The 16,170-nt window shown below is 39.2% G+C and overlaps 1 protein-coding gene across 1 annotated transcript in view; it reads left to right on the forward strand.

The window, feature by feature from the left end:
• Nucleotides 1–13,158, forward strand: part of LOC132316772 (uncharacterized) — a 34,209-nt gene extending 21,051 nt beyond the window's left edge. The window contains exons 8-14 of the mRNA XM_059815644.1: nucleotides 5,815–5,836; nucleotides 6,484–6,508; nucleotides 7,426–7,464; nucleotides 8,885–8,986; nucleotides 10,157–10,262; nucleotides 11,406–12,314; nucleotides 13,103–13,158. Coding sequence (XP_059671627.1) covers nucleotides 5,815–5,836; nucleotides 6,484–6,508; nucleotides 7,426–7,464; nucleotides 8,885–8,986; nucleotides 10,157–10,262; nucleotides 11,406–12,314; nucleotides 13,103–13,158 — 1,259 coding nt within the window. The remainder of the gene's footprint in view (nucleotides 1–5,814; nucleotides 5,837–6,483; nucleotides 6,509–7,425; nucleotides 7,465–8,884; nucleotides 8,987–10,156; nucleotides 10,263–11,405; nucleotides 12,315–13,102) is intronic.
• The last annotated feature ends 3,012 nt before the right edge of the window (nucleotides 13,159–16,170 follow it).

Consider the following 16,170-nt stretch of genomic DNA (forward strand, 5'->3'; position numbering starts at 1 on the left):
CTGGAGGTATTTAAGATGACTATAGTAATTTGCTAATCAAGGAAAGTGAAAAAGTATGGAAAAATGGTATTTGACAGATTTCTCTGAATAAGCTGATGAAGCCTCCTCCACCTCATTTCAGTCATCAAAAGACATACATGCTGAATCAGTGGTAAAAGAGGAAGTTACAGTTCTTTAGCAAATCCATTGGAACAAGCAATGGAAACCAAACCCTCAAACATAAAAGCAGCATCTTTTCTCGTACAGTATGTTTGAGTTATGTCCTTTGTTACTGTAGATGAGCTATTGATGCTTAATAATGCCAACCTGAAGAAATATTTACTTGCTACCTTTTGACCCTGGTACTAATATTAGTGGGAAGGTAGGTTTGATTGAAATGGGTGAAGGTTGCATAGATCAACAGAGTTTGTTGGTGTGAATCCTGCTGTAGGTGCCTACCATACCAGTGCTTTTTTTTGGATCATTGGTGGCTTCTGTAGATTGTACCTTTTAATGTTGGTCTGCAAAACAAGGTGGCAGAGACCCTTTTTGAGCTCTGTTTGTCTCTCTTGTGAAGAAGAAGGAATGTAACCCAGTAATCTAGCTCAGTAACTCTCAGTTCAGAGTAAATTGACCTCAACGCTTACTGACCTCTGTAGAACCAGAAGAGATGCTCAGATATCAAACCAGAACATCAAAAAGAGTGATCCCACCCAGTCCTACAGGATATGAAGAACTAGAGGAACGGACATCAGTGAAGTTAGCTGCAAAAGTGTTGTGTGATTCAGTATTAAGTTTTGCTCTGGTTAGGTGGTAAAGGCAATATCAAGTGAAATCCAAAATAGAAATACTCTAGTTATTTAGAAGAAAACCATGCTTACTGGTTTAGCAGCTGTGTGTCTTTAGACTAGATCATATTGGCAGAGAATGACTTCCAGCTTCAAAGCTCCTTTCTGACAGCAAGAGTGAGTTTGAGGATGTAATTAAGAAAGGCCATTTGGTGGCATGTACTAATTTGCAAGTGGCAAAATGGACATTAACACCAAATTTTGGCTGCTGCAGAAATCATGCAAAAATAAGATCAGGTTATGTATTCTTTTATATATATATGTACACACACACACATATATATATGCATGTGTGAGAGGCCTTGAAGTGATTGATTTGTTGCGTTTCTTGAAGAAAAAATTACGAAGAAGCGAGATTATCTGTATTTTGTCTTGGTCTTCAGATTAAACACACTATCTTATTAAGGTAATTCCTATAGGGAGTTGAGCTTGAAGGCCTTAGGACACTGTGTGTAAGGACAGTGTGGTAGTGTAACATACGAAGTTCTGGTCAAGTTTAGTTTCTGAATTCTGCCTGTGTGATTTTTTTTCCTTTCTAAAACTACTCTTAATGCTGCTATGGAATACAGCAGCAAACTGGAAATAAGACCAGAGATTTACTTTGCTATTTTGGACCAGGCTTTTCAGATTGAATTATTGCTTCCTTGAAGTTCTAGCAGATACCTGGAGAAGCTTGTCTGTATCTTCACTGGGGAAGTGATAACTTCATGCATCAGTACAGGATGGGAAGTGACAGAGTGATCAGTCTTCCTAAAAAGGACTTGATGGTTATGGTGCATGCCAAGCTGAATATGAGCCAAGAGAACACGTTCATTTCACATAAAGCAAATCTCATACTGTGGTACTTCAGGAGGAGCACAGGCAGCAGATTGAAGAACAGACTTCCAAACTTGGAATACTGTGTCTAGTTTTGTTCCTTCTAGATCAAGGGGAGGATGGAGAAATTGGAGAGGATCCAGCAGAGGATTATGAAGATTCTCGGGTCAAGAGGATGTACCTAGGATGAGGGCTAGAGGGAGCCAGGCTTGTTTAGAATGGGAGAGGAGGGTAAGGGGTGATCTTATAACTGCCCTTCAGGCATCTGTAGACTGCTACAAAGATGACAAAGCCAAAGTTTTTTGAAATTGCAGGCAATGTAACAAGAGGTGGCAGCCAGAGATGGCAGCTTGAGAAGCTGAACTCAGGAAAAATTTCTTTACTAGAGGGTAGTACAGCACTGGAACAGGTTATCCATAGGTAGTGAACTCTTCATCCTTGGAGGTTTTCAAGACCTGGCTATACAAAATTAGAATCTTATGTTGACAGTAGTCCTGCTTCAAGTGGGAGGGTGGACTAGATAGTGGAACTGGTCATCACTGTGTGATCACAGAGCTATGACATGATCAGAATTGCAGACATGTAATGCAGTAGGTTGTACGACTGGAGTGCTGTAATGGATGGATATGGGCACCTTATGAAAGGTGGCCTGGAAGGTGACAGTAGAAGTCGTGCTGGATGCAAGAGCACCTTTTCTGTGTAGAGCCATGGCTGGTGGTTGTTGAGATCTTACAGGGGGAAGGCCAACAAGAACAACATCATGGTAGATGTCTGCTGCTCTTCGAACAGGCAGTCTGTAGCCAGGCTGTCTTTACATAATGGGAAGAAATCTCCCAACTGCAGGTCCCGGTTTTCTTGGAGGACTGACTTTTGCTGAAAAAGCAGCATGGCAAGTTGAAACAATCCAAAAATGAGTCAAGGCCGGTTTTTCATGCAGGTGCTGTATGAGTCAACAAGAGGAAGTGTTCTGCAGAGAACAAGAAGAGTCAGGAATGTGATCGTCAATGGCAGCCTTAGTTGGAGTGATCATGAGATGATACAACTTAAAACCCTTTGGGGAATGAGGAGGTTACATATCAGACTAATTCTCTTGGGCTTCAGGAGAACAGACTTCAGCTTCTTCAGAAAACTAGTAGTCAGGATCCCTTGAGAGGCTACTTTGAAAGGAAAAGAAACCCAAAAGAGCTAACCAGTCTTCAAGGAGAACTTGCTCAAAGAGCAGAAATGATCCATTCTGCTGTCCAAGAATATGGGCAGGCATAGCAGTTAGCTAGTGTGTTTGAACAGGGAACGCCTAGCGGATCTTAAATGCTAAAAGGAAGCATACAGAGAACAGAGGCAGACTGGCCAAGAAGAAATGTATAAGAATTGCAGATGTATTTCGGGTGAAATTAAGAAGGCAAAGCTTGCCTGGAGGCAAAAGGAATATGAAGGGCAACAGGAAGACTTCTGCAGCAAAAGAAGATGTGGTCCCATTGCTGAGCAAGTAGCCTGGTGATGCAGGACATGGAAGAGGCTGAGATATTTGTAGCTTTCTTTGTCTTGGTCTTTACTGAGAAGGTCTGCTCTCAGATCTTTGTGTGTAGTTGTAAAGCGTAGGGGAGAATGACATTACCCACTGTAGAGAAGGATCAGTTTAGGGAAGAGCAAATTGTGCATGTACGAGGCCATAGGACAAAAAGGGGTGCTTCTGGTGCTGAGGGAGCTGCCTGCTCTCTAAAAGTCTTTGAAAGGTCAAGGTGATCAGAGGAGTTCCTTGGGGACCTGAAAAAAAACAAATGTGCTTATCTTCGAAAGTAAAACATGGCTACAGGCTGTCCCAGACCTTATAAAAAATTATGGGGCAAGTCCTCATGGATGTCATTTATTGGTGTGTGAAGGTCAAGAAGGTGACTGGGAATAGCCAATGTGGATTTACCAAGGACAAACTTCAGTTTGACCGGCCTGATTGCATTTTGCAATGACATGGGCTGTCTCTGTGGACAGAGGAAGAAGGATGAATGTCATTTTAACTTTAGCAAAGTTTTCAGCACAGTCTCCCACGTTATACTTCCAGACAAACTGAGGAGATAAGGTAAGTCTACAGGGTGGATAAAAGATGGCTGAACTATTAGGCTCAAGAGTAGTTGTCAGTGTTTTTAAGTGTGTTGGCCAGTTACTAGTGGCATTCCTCTGTGGTTTCTCTTGGGGCCCACACTGTTTAACATGTTAATTAGTGACCTGATAATGGGATAGAATACACCATTGTCAAATTTGCAGATAACATCAAATTGGGAAAATGCCTTCTATGTGGCAAGACTGCCATTCAGAGGGATCTCAACAACCTGGTGAAGTGGGCTGTCAGAAACGTCCTGAAGTTCAGCAATGGTACATGTGAAGTCTTACACCTGGGATGGAGCAACACCCTGCTGGATACAGACTGGATACTATTGGGCTAGGGAGCAAATCTTACGAACCTGCAGGTTTTGATATACAACAGTATGAGCATGGATCAGCAATGCACTCTCGATGTAATGAGGGCTAGTATGCTGTTGCATACTGGACTGTGTTAGCAAAAGTCTAGCCAGCAGGTTGAGGGAAGTGCTTATTCCCTTCTGTTAAGGACTCATTAAGCTGCTTCTGGAATGCTGTGTCCTGTGTACACGAGAAATTTTGGTGAACTGGAAAGAGTCAGCAGAGGACTCACTAGCTACCAAAGATCATAAGGAGACTAGAGCATATGATGTGGAGGACAGCTTTAGGGAGCTGGGTTTGATTACCCTGGAGAAGGCAGCAGCTAAAGAATTTCTGTCTTCTACTACCTAAAACATGGCTACAGAGAAGGACCCAGACTTCAAGAAGGTGCACAGGGAAAGAACAAGTGGCAACATTCACAGGCTGCAATAAAGGAAATGCTGATTGACATTCAGAAAGTTCTGCACAGTGAGCACTGAAATTGCCTGCCCAAAGAGGTGGGAAATTGCCATTCTTCAAGACTTCCAAAACTCAACTGGAGTTGGGCCTAAGCAGCCTGATCTAATCTTGAGGCTAATCTTTGTCAAAGTGAGCAGAACTTCAGTTGTTAGCTTGAGTAGGGTGAAGTTTCCAACCACTGAGTAGCACTCCTTGTCTCACCCATCTTCCTTTCAATCAGGGAGGATTTTGGAGGCTTACTGGAAGGACGGCACAAATTGAATAATTCAAGGAAAATTAATTGTCAGTGACAATCTAATTGTCAGTGTCCTCATCTTACAGTTAATTGTCTGGATTCTGTTACTTACCACCTCTGTGATACTTTTCTCTTACCTCTCAGGCTGGACTAGATGACCTCCAGAAGTCCCTTCCAGCCCAAACTTTTTTATGATTCTGCGATTCTACCTGCAGAGGTCCCTCCCATCCTACGCTTCCATGATTCTGATTTCATTGGATATCTTCTGTAAAATGGTGGCAGTCCTTTTCTTTCCTGACATTCAGAAAACTTTGGGTTCTACAGTGCAACTTCTTGTTGCAACTCATCAGCATGTGCTTAACATCAGTTGGTTAAAACAGTAACATGAGTCTTTCAGCCTCATATTGTATTGTAAGGGCAAAGATGTCATTTGTCTGGAGAATTATTACTTATCCTGTTGCTTATCCTGGAACACCTGTGCTAATAATACTTAAGAAGTGATAAGTTAAGTACCATGCATTATCTGATTCTCTGAAGCATAGCTACTGTCTTAAACAGACTACCTTTTTTATTGAGCTTTTCCTCCTTCGTCATGCTTGTACACTGTACTGGCAAGAGAGATGATTAGACATTCTAATCTGCATAACTTCTTGTTGGAGACTGACCTAGAATAAGTGCAACTTTGAGGTATGCTGATATGTTCACAGAAGAAAGTCCAAAAAACTTTTCACTTTTTACGTAGAGGAGGCACGCCCACTTCAGTTCAGTCCATACTGACTTCTTGTGTGGAATTCAGCTGCCTGAACATACATGCTGTAAGGTATCCTGCAAAGCTGTTACGGCACAAGTCTCCCATAGTCCTTTCGTCAAGGATGCCTGGAGGTTTCTAAAATGGCTGTATATGCCTAGATTTAGGCTGCAGCCACTTTAGGCCCAGTAACTGTTCTGTTTGTCTAATGCTTCTATTGCAGTAGTACAGTGGAAACCCTATGATGTTGCTAATAATTCTTTTTAATTTTCTAGCCCCATCAAAGAAGAAAGCAAGGTGAGAATACAACCCCCACAGGGGAATCAAAAGAGATATTTTTTTTTTTTTAGATTTCTTTATTTATTGCATAGATCTCTTTTTCTGTAACGAACATTGTTACATATGGGGAAAATATTTTACATTGTCTTTCCACTGTGCTTTTTCCTCTTGTGTAAATTGTTCCTTTCTGTCTGAGGAAATAACCTGAAATAGGATTTGCTGTTCAGTTTATAAGTAGCTATGGCTTTTGAAATACTGCACTGGTTATGCAATTCAATAGCGATCTGATGTACTCGTGCACAAAGAAATTGCAATACAAATTTCAAGGTGTTACCACTTCCTTTGGGATGCCATTTTCCAAGTAAGTTGTAGAAAAGGCACCCCTGTTCATATAGGAAGAAAAAACCCACTGTTACTTTAGTAATCTCCTTTAACTGATCCGTAAAGAACTTCATCAGTACTATTGATCCTCTTTGAGAGGCACTCAGAATAAGGACCTGTAAGAAATATAGTACTGTAGATACACCATAGAAAAAGATATCCTGTATTGGTAAGTGATATAAATTTTGAAATTGAAATATTTTGATTCTAGTTACTGTGAATAAACCTGACTTCTTAGTAACCTTTAGAATGCGTCTTAATATTTTCATTTCTTTCTTTTTAAGGTGGAAGGATGATTATAAGCATGAGGTATGTAGAAGTAGTAATTCTGCAAGTGTCTTACGTTGTAGCAGTTGTTAATTTTAATTGCTTGCTTTTAATTTTTCTGAAAAAATTTTGTTCTTTGGCTTCATTTGCCATTTTATGAATATTATTCCAGAAGCAAAATAACTGACCTAATGACCAGAGTTTTGTGTTCATCACAGCAGAAGGGAAATGAATACTGTACATCAGGATGCTCATCCACCTTAGCTCTCATAATTCCTGTTTAAAGTCACTGAGAGTCTCAGACCCAGTGTCTGCAGGCCAGGTCTCCCAACCTGTGCTGCAGTCTCCACTTGGCTGTTTTGCCCCTCTTCAGATCAAAGGTATTCTATACTGAAGATTTGGTTTAAATCTTACGATACATCTAAAGATGTACAATACTTTTTTCTAACTCAAAGGTGAAACCCAAAATGATCTCTCAACTATCTGTCCTGAATAGCGCTGGGCACAAACACTGACAACTGCCTCATTTTTGTCTTAGTGGCAGAGATTATTTCGTAATCTGATGTATTCTGTGGTAATGTCTTGCTCTTTTAGGCCTGAGGCTGGTCAGGTACTATGCTAGATGCAAGTGGGCACTTCACTTTTTTTAACCATGAGGTTGGACCTGAGTGAGGAAAGCTTGGGAAAGATAGCTCTTGTAGGTATGTAGCTTAGATGTGAAATGTGTTCTTCCCGGTATTGGAAGCAATGCACTTGTATTTGTAGTAGCTGCTATCTAATTGCTATTGAGGGCCTAACGTTACATGTTTATGACTCTGACCTAAAATTACTGTATTTTCTTTGTGTTGACTTTTGTTGTTGGATAAAAGATTAAAAGGTCTTGTTTTGTACAAGGTGATGCAACAAATACTGTAGTATTCAGTCTTTTAATTTTTCTTCCCCATTCTACAATCCCACAGAATGATCCTGTTCGGAAACAGAAAGCTTTAGAGTTCTTGGTATGTATGCAAAATAATTGTGGTAAGAGTCATGCGGTTTTACCAGTGTGATGCAATGAAGATTGTGAAGGAGCCTCTGATTACTGATCAAACTCATTTGACCACAACATTCATTTGGGTTTTATTTTAATGGACTCTGCTCTTTGAAAAGTTAGTGCAGCTGTAGCATAATGTCAGCTCAGAACAACTGGCTGGATTAAATGTGAGCTCTCTGTCTGTTCTCTGGATCATTCTTCCCTTTGCTGAGGAGCAATCGTGACAAGCAGTTTTAGCAGCACTGATGTTGCACAAGTGCTGTTGGCTGCCCGTATCTAATGGGATCGTTGATAATGCTGAATGAGAGGAGCTAGTCCAGTCTTGCTGCCTGTGGTGCTGTGGCTAACGCTGCTGCTGCAGAACTGGACAGCCAAGTGAAACTGGGTGGTACTACAGCACAGCTGCTGGTGTTGGAGCGGGGAAGTTTTATCAGATCAGTTGCTGTTAGCAGTGGCCATAGTAAGCCTCGGTTTGTCTTTTGGGTTTATGTTGTGAAAATATCTGACCTTTTATATTCGCCGTTTTACTCCATGAAAGTCATGTTCTGTACCTAAGGCAATTAGAATTTCATTTGAGTCTGAACTGTGTTTATACACTGAAATCACAAGTAGAGTGTTTTGAGATGTGTGCTTTGCTACCAACTGCAGAGATTTTTTTTTTTTTTGTCTTTCAGTTTTTCTTCTTTTTTTCTTTTAAGCTGTGGTTACTTGTGACTTTAGGAAGAGGCAGAGAAAAAGCAAGTCTGGGGATAATCAGTAAACTACCAAAAATGCTTGGTAGACAGTTAATTGATTTTTATCTACAGAAATCACAGCTATTCCTTATGGCAGACCGCCTATATTCTTTTAACTTACTGTAATCACTTATAACTTCATATACTTACTAATCAGTTTCTTTGGACATTAAAAAGACAGATAGCCATAATTGTTCTGTGCTTTATAGAATTATATCAGTATCTTTTGGTATCTCTTATTCCCAAAATTACGCACAGGAAAATTATAATGGAAACTTTCATCTTTTTGTTACTAAAATGGGGGAATCAAAGGCATTTGATGGTGCTGAAGCTTACTTTTTATGCAATGTTCTACACAGACAACATAAATTTAGGACTTGTGCCCTTCTCCATCTGCAATGAAATGTTCATGATTGACAATATGGGAGTGGCACAGACATCCAGGGTTATGTTTTACCACTTACCAGGCCATAATTATGTTCACAATTTTATTTTTTCATATGTGTGTGTGTATAAATACATTATATATGTCTTATATATCAACTAATAGTATAAACTTGGTTATAGCAAAATCAAAGTATAACTTTGATCTGTTTGTGTGTATGACCCTTCAGCATCCTAATGACCAATTCTAACCATGTTTTTCAACAGGAGACTTTTCACATCACCTCAGACTCAGAAGCAACACTTGTTGTTCATATTACTCAGGAACTCACAGAAGCTTTGAAGGCCTTTTGTGAAAAGAAAGCAGCAGTAAGTAACTTAATCTTGACAAGGGCTGTTTTACCATTGGGAGGTAAGGAGTTGAACTCATTGTGTTAACACCCTGCCAAACTGTAACAGTTCAGGCATTGGTCAAAAAACCCCAGTTAAATATACTTCAATTTTTTTTACGATTTCTAAGTACCAAATACATTAATTGCATGGCACATTTCTGTTAATTTCCATCATCTTCCATCTGTTTTGGTTTTCTTTTGCATGCATTCTTCCCCTGTTTTGGGCACCATTTTGCTTCATGATGTCTGGTTGTCATCCTTCCTTTGCAGTTAGTCCCTTGCGTGATAGCTTTTCTTATAAGATTAATCAGGCTTTAAGTGCTACCCAAATGTGTCACTTCTTTCTTTTGTGAGCATGTGGATAAGTCTTTCTTACGGGTGACTTGTAGCTCCGCTCCCACTTGAGAGCTTTTATCTGTTAAGACTAAGGTAGACAAGATGTTCTTGTCTTTCTGTTGGCCCTTAAAAACCTCCATAGCTTTTTTACATAAAAACTGAATACCTGTAGAAAAAAGAGTCTGAAGAAGGATCGGAATCTGTATAAAAATGACTCATCACCTCTGGCAACTATTGGTTCACAAAATTCAGCATGTGTTTTTCTGAAAGGTATTTCAGACTGGTTTCTTAGGCATTAATAATATATTCCATGTCAGCTGAGCTATGGTAACTGTCTCTGTGGAAATGCCACCACCACCTTTTTGAGAGCTACAGTTTCATTGCGTTTTAATATAATACATTTCTCATGAGTGAGTTAAAAATTGTTCTCATAGCTTAATCTCAGGAAGTAGCTGAGCCTTTCATTCTGTATTCCCCAGCTAGAGACAGGATTTGCATGTGTGCGGTTTTATATTTTAGCCAGGTGATGTTGAGGGATATGGGGCAATAAAGTAAAGAAATTTGAAACAGGTGACATTGTCTTCCCCAGACACCTCGTTGTTCTCCAGACATGTACCACTTCCAGATAATACTTTTGAAAATCGTGGTTTAATGTGGTAATTGTGAACAATAGAACAACACATCCTTCATATGGAGTTTCTGCTGCCTAAAATTGTACTCTGTTGACTTTCTATGGGGAACTTAGTATTTTTTTTTTAATGCTCCAGATTTGAGTTTAAAAACAGACATTCTGACCTTTTGCTTTATCTAGGTTAATTATACTAACAGTCTGAGGCCACTGATGTCACTATCTCAAGGTGAATTTCCAGGAAGGAAAAGCATCCCAAAACACTATAAGCTATATGAAAAATCCAAAGGTAATTTAGACACTTTGTTCTACTAGTTTAAGTCTACTCTTAATACTGCACAGATTGCGAAAATTTACTTTCATGGCCAGCCATAGTTCTTCTTTGCTAGAGTACTGTGTGTCTTTGCCCTCTGAGTCAGTTCAGGGTATCATTTTCTGAAGCCTTAATGACTTCAACCTCAACTGTCTAAGAACACTTCTGTCTCACTGAATAGTATTACAGCAGTAGAAGTTACTGGAAATCCAAGCAGTAACACCTGCCTGGCTTCAGTGTGAAGGTTGGTGTTTCAACGTGTCTTCAAAGGAGTATTTGCCGTTCTTACATTGAAAGTGAATGTACCAGTACTGCTGAGGGATACAATGAAAGAGATTTTTAGCTTGTTTCCTTAGTCGGCTGGCCTTCGAAGTCGTTGCCACCCTCTACTTCCCACAAATCTTAGGGTGAAAAGAAGTTCAGGAAGAAAGAATGTAAGGATGAGCTGCAAAAGTAGAGCTTTGGCAACTTTTTGGTTGGCTGTATTACTAGAGAATTTACAGGCTTTAATTTTGTAAACCTTTTCTATTTTTTTTTTCCCTGTGAATTGCAGAATGGATATATTTAATAAGAAAACAAGCGCTGACAGGAAATCTTATAATTTAAGCTAACCCATTTTATTTCATCTCCACCGTGGATTAAGAGCACACATGCTACCACCATGTATCAATCAAAGGTGTTAACTTCTTGAGAGATGCTAGCTTTGCTATTTATGATTGTTCTTATGTACTGTTAGCGTATCCTGATCTCCGTGAGCTCTCTTAGATACATGTTCCTGGAGAGGCCTTCAAATGGTAATTCCACTGGTTGATTTTTAAGATGCTTTGACAGTAAAGCAAAGTGTAGTTGAATTAAGATGATGTATTAGTCAAGTGATTAATTGGTTTGAGTCAGTTGTTGCCCTCCTATTATTCTTTAATTTTATTCAGCTTTACAAATGCAGTCAAAGAAAGAAGGTTGATGTTTGCTAACGCAGTAAATACACATTAAACACCATATACATAGTCAGACAAAAAAAGGGCTTATACTGAGTTGTTTATTTTGCCAACAATTGCACCAGTTCCATTTAAGAAATTAGTAGTGCCCTTTATTTATTTATTTATGTATTTATTTATTCAGGAAATTCTAACTGGAATCAAGGTTTTTTGTCTCAGTATGAAGAGTGTTCTGCAGATGCTTCTTTTGCTCCTGCTAACTCATACAGTTACCAAACAGATGATGGAGCATCTTCCTATGGACTAAGATCTAAGGACTTTGCAATGATGTCTGCACTCAGGGACTCTTTCGCTTTTCAGACTGGAAGTCCTGCCAGTGGTATCAGTGAATGGCTGAGGCAGTTCAGCCGATCTGCTTCTGGCAGTAATTCAGCTGGTGGGGCCTCTTCCTATGAGACAAATCCAGTGAGTGAGTACTCGGTGGAATATATGTCCAACAATGTGCGAGGAAATAAGCTCCCTGATAACCGAATCTCATATGGCGGGGAAAGTACAAGTTGGAGGAATCAACAAGCATGTTCAAAAGCAAGGAGTATAAGTGATCAAGGATTACCCTATCCCAATTCTTCTGCCTCATATCCTTCATCTGGAAGATATTCCACAAACTATCCTTTGCAAAGCTATTCCTCTTATGAGAATGATGAGTGTGTGAATACTTGTACCTCTTCTGCAAATTCTGCAGTTTCAGGAAGAGGTGGTTCCAGATGGAATGAGGACTCCAGATGGAATGAGGACTCTAGGTGGAACCAGAGCTCTAGCTGGAGCAAGGAGTCTAGCTGGCACCAGGAATCTAGGTGTCAAGGATTCAGGCATCAGAAGTCAGGCTACAAGAGTGATTGGGGTTCACATGAGTACTCGTTTGCTGGCAGCGGTTCGTACAGAGATTACCAGCAATTCAGAAGCTCAGATAAGGTGCTTGATGAAGATGCTGTTGGTCTTAATCCCAACATTTTGAATAGACTACGAGGAAAGGATATACCTACAATGACCAGGATGCTCAAACAGTTGGCTCCATATTATCCAGCACTTCAAAGTAAGATTGTGATTAGTTTTCATGTAAAATTAGTTACATCAACATAGTTGCTTTAACATAAGCAGGAGACTGCATGTTGCAGAGATAGTACGCTCTGTTCAGAGGAGTCAAGTTAATTTTGCTCAACATCTGTATCAATTGAAAAATGGTGTTAAATGCCTCTCTGAGGATACTTTGTCTCTTGACAACTAAATAGAGCTGTGAGTGGGAGGAAATTTTGATAGCACAATAATTTCCTGAATTGAAAGGTTTGTCCTAGGTCATCTTGCTAACTAGCATCTTCTAGCATGATCAGAGTTTGTATTGTTGGAGTGGCAACTATGGGGAGGGAATGAATTGGCATAAAGAAAAAAATATTGGAGTGCTTGCAGAACCAAACTTGAATGGCATTATAATAGATTAAAATACTCCAAATGGATCAAACACATTGGGATAACAAAAGAGAAATGTTATCAAAGAGCTGGTTTGTTATATGGCAAATTATTTTTTCTAATTCTTGTAGAAATATTCCTTAATGTTAAAAATAGTGATATACTATTCAAAATAAAAGATTCTTCTTTGGAAATAGATTGTAAGAGGTATTTAAAGGGAGATGGACATATGCTACTGTATAGCTGTCACTGGGCATGAGTTTGGACAAATGCGAACTATGCTTAAGGTACTAGAATTAGTTAATTAACTAGGTAGCTAGTTAATAGTGAAACTTCATTTTAACATTCTCTCTGCTGTATTGTGTGAAATAACATGAAATAGAAGTAACTTTAAATGTTTTTATCTCCCCTTTCTAGAAGCAAATATTCAGACATTAGTCAATGTGATAGTAGAGACTAGAGGAAAAGATTAAGGAGCAACATCAGCTGAACTGGAAGCGGATGAACAGATTCAAGAATCTCCACCTCTTGGCTTTCAGGAAAGAGACTGCATTTAATTCTGTGTTTGACGGGTGTTGGAAGGGGAAAGGGAGGTAGGGTTTAATTTTTTAACATGTGAAATACAGCTGGAACACAAACTTGCACATAACGGAGGAGAACATACTATTTTGTTTAGGCTTTTTTAATGTATTTGTTATATCTCAGCATATTACAGAAAAGATCTTTTGTTATTTTTTGGAAACATGTTAATGTTATTCTGTCAGCAAAAAGCTAATAACCCTTTTAACACCCTTCCCAACTCAGAAAAAAAGAAAGGTTTACTTTTATGTTATCTACTTAGGAAGAATATTCACTGAAAATACAGGTCCGTTGCATGAAAATACAGGTTTACTTTTCCTCACGCAGATGTAAGGCCAGTTCAGTTACTTTAAGGCTTTATAATTAGCATATTTTTAGAAATCAATACACTACATTTCTATTTGGACAAAGAAAGGAGAATGTCACAGCAAAGGTATTCTGTCTTAACGTGATGCTATGTGAGGAAAATGTAATCTATTCTAGGGGATTGGTATGTAATGGGGCATATTACTTGCTTTCATTTTTGCAGAGTAAAAAGACACGTGAAATATATGCAGATTTTCTTTATCATGTTGTTCAGAGTGAAATGGTTACAAATCGACTTAACTCATTTGATGGATTGATCCATACTAAGATAAAAATTCTTGATTCTTCCTACTGGCAAAAGCGTACTAAGAAATAGTAGAACCTATAAGGCAATCAGATGAAATAATAGGGAAAAATAAATAATCAAAATGACACACTAACTGAGAAATACTTACCAGTTCATGATGTTTATCAGTAGTCCATACTTAAGTTTTCTTTTCCCCACACTTCTGAGCCATATGCTCATGAATGCCTGACTTTAGATGTCTACTTTTATATAATCAAATCCAGTTTATATGGGACTAAAGAAAAGGAGTAAAGTGAGACAGTTTACTCCCCAGTGTCCATTTTCCTTTTGACTGCTGTGTTGTGGACTATCATTTTTCTTCTCAGCCATACCTGAAATATTTCTCTGTCTCTGTGCATTAAATACTTGTGCTAAACCAGGGTTAGTCTTCATGAGCTGTCATATATCTTTTTGCATTCACTAAAGCAACTTTTTGGATCTTGTCATGTAAAAAGCAATTGATGATAGAGCATATAAACTCAATTACCTAAAATTATTCTTCTGTATTTGTTTTGCTTGTGCATCAGAAAAGAGCTACTTTCGTTTTTCACTCCTGTTCATTATTTCCTTTTCTCCTTATTGAAGGGTTTAAGTAGTTTCTAATGGCATTGACCCAGTAGTTGTGCCATACTCTTTTATCCAGAATTACATAGCAGACCTTTTTGCTTAAAGGGGGAAACCATTATTTTCTACCACAGGTGTCTGCCAGAGTTTTAAAACTCTGTGGGGCTCATCAGTTATTATCTACATTTAAAAAAATCAGAAATTATTTCTGTGAATGTTACTACCATAGGTTTTTGTCCACAGAAAGTGTAGTGCAACTAAAATTCTGAAACTGTAGAAAAATATTACTAGAAAATGTTACTGCTACAGCTCTGTCAATTCAAGTTAAGACCTTTTCACCTGAGGTTGTTGTAGAGAGCTCTTTTTTCCCATTTCTCACTCCCTTTGGGATTTTACTGCCATGGCTGTATATCCCAGTGGCATACAGCAGCTGGATGATCTCTGCCCAAATTAGATGCTCTTTGTGCCTACGCATTCCCTTCTTATTTTTCGTTCTGACTAACAGTTCCTGTCCCTGCTTGTTGTGCAGGGTCCTACATTGGGGAAACGGTTCTTGCATTTTGAAATGGAGTTGGAGTAGTGACCACGTTATGATAGGAAATGCTTTTCAGCATTGATTTACTAAAGGTTTCCTGAGCTGTAGATAGCATTTGGAGTCTTGTAAATTCCCCTCACTTCTGTTTCAATTTTCAGTTCTTGCCAAAATCAGTGAAGTTCTTGACATGATCGTCTGTTGGTTCTTATATGCAAGCACTATCATGTAGGGAACCTTTTTTCAAGCTGGTGGTATCTTGTAATATAAACTCCAAGCCTGCGTTATCTCTTATGTGCAGTTGCTACCAGCATTGTGTTCTCAGTTTCATTCAATCACTTGGCTGAGCCAGTTTCAGCTGTATCACTGCTTTCTCCTTAATTCTCTTTTTATCTTTCTTCTTTCCAAAGATCTTCCTAACTTTGTAAATTAAGAGCTTCAGAGTGTAGTTTCTGTACTGATATTGGCCTGGGGTCTGCCACTTGGCACTCCCAGGTTTGACTGACTTTTGGTCTATAGCTGTCACCTCCGCAACTGAGTTCAGAGACTTTTTTTTTCCTGTGTCCCATACCAGCAAACAGGTGTAGCTGACTTGTGTTGAACGAGTAGCATCTTTGTTATCGCAGGAACACATTCCTTCCTGGAGTTCAATTGCCTAGTATTCAAATGAAGGGCAAAAGAAAGAGACAGAAGCATCTTCAGGATGCAACTCTGCAAAGGGATTGTTCATCCCTGTGATAGGAGTGATGAATGTTTTTCCTTTTTTTCAGGGCTGTGTGGAATTGTGAGTACTAAGCATCTTTGCCTCATTTGGAGGGCTTCTGTAACATCTTCCCTTCCTCTGTAGGGCCAGGTACTTGCAACTCCAACTGTTTTCTTTTACAGGGTCCCTCTCTCAATCAGCTTTTGCCATTGGGGATACCCACCCTGAGGTTCTATCTGCCTGTTTCACTTCTTTCTCCTAGCCAGCAGCTCATCCTACAACATGACTTACGAGAAATGGCGACTTTGCATTCTGTCTTACTTGTTCTCACAAGTCTTCTTACCTGGTGCCACCTTTAAAGGGGGACTCAACTGACGCTAGAAAAGGAAAGCATAAATCCAGGCTTCTGAGCTGTTTGGCGTCTGACCAGCAGTGTCCACAAAGGCACCAGGTAA

The sequence above is a fragment of the Gavia stellata genome, chromosome 3 (genome assembly GCF_030936135.1).
Source record: "Gavia stellata isolate bGavSte3 chromosome 3, bGavSte3.hap2, whole genome shotgun sequence".
NCBI lineage: Eukaryota > Metazoa > Chordata > Aves > Gaviiformes > Gaviidae > Gavia > Gavia stellata.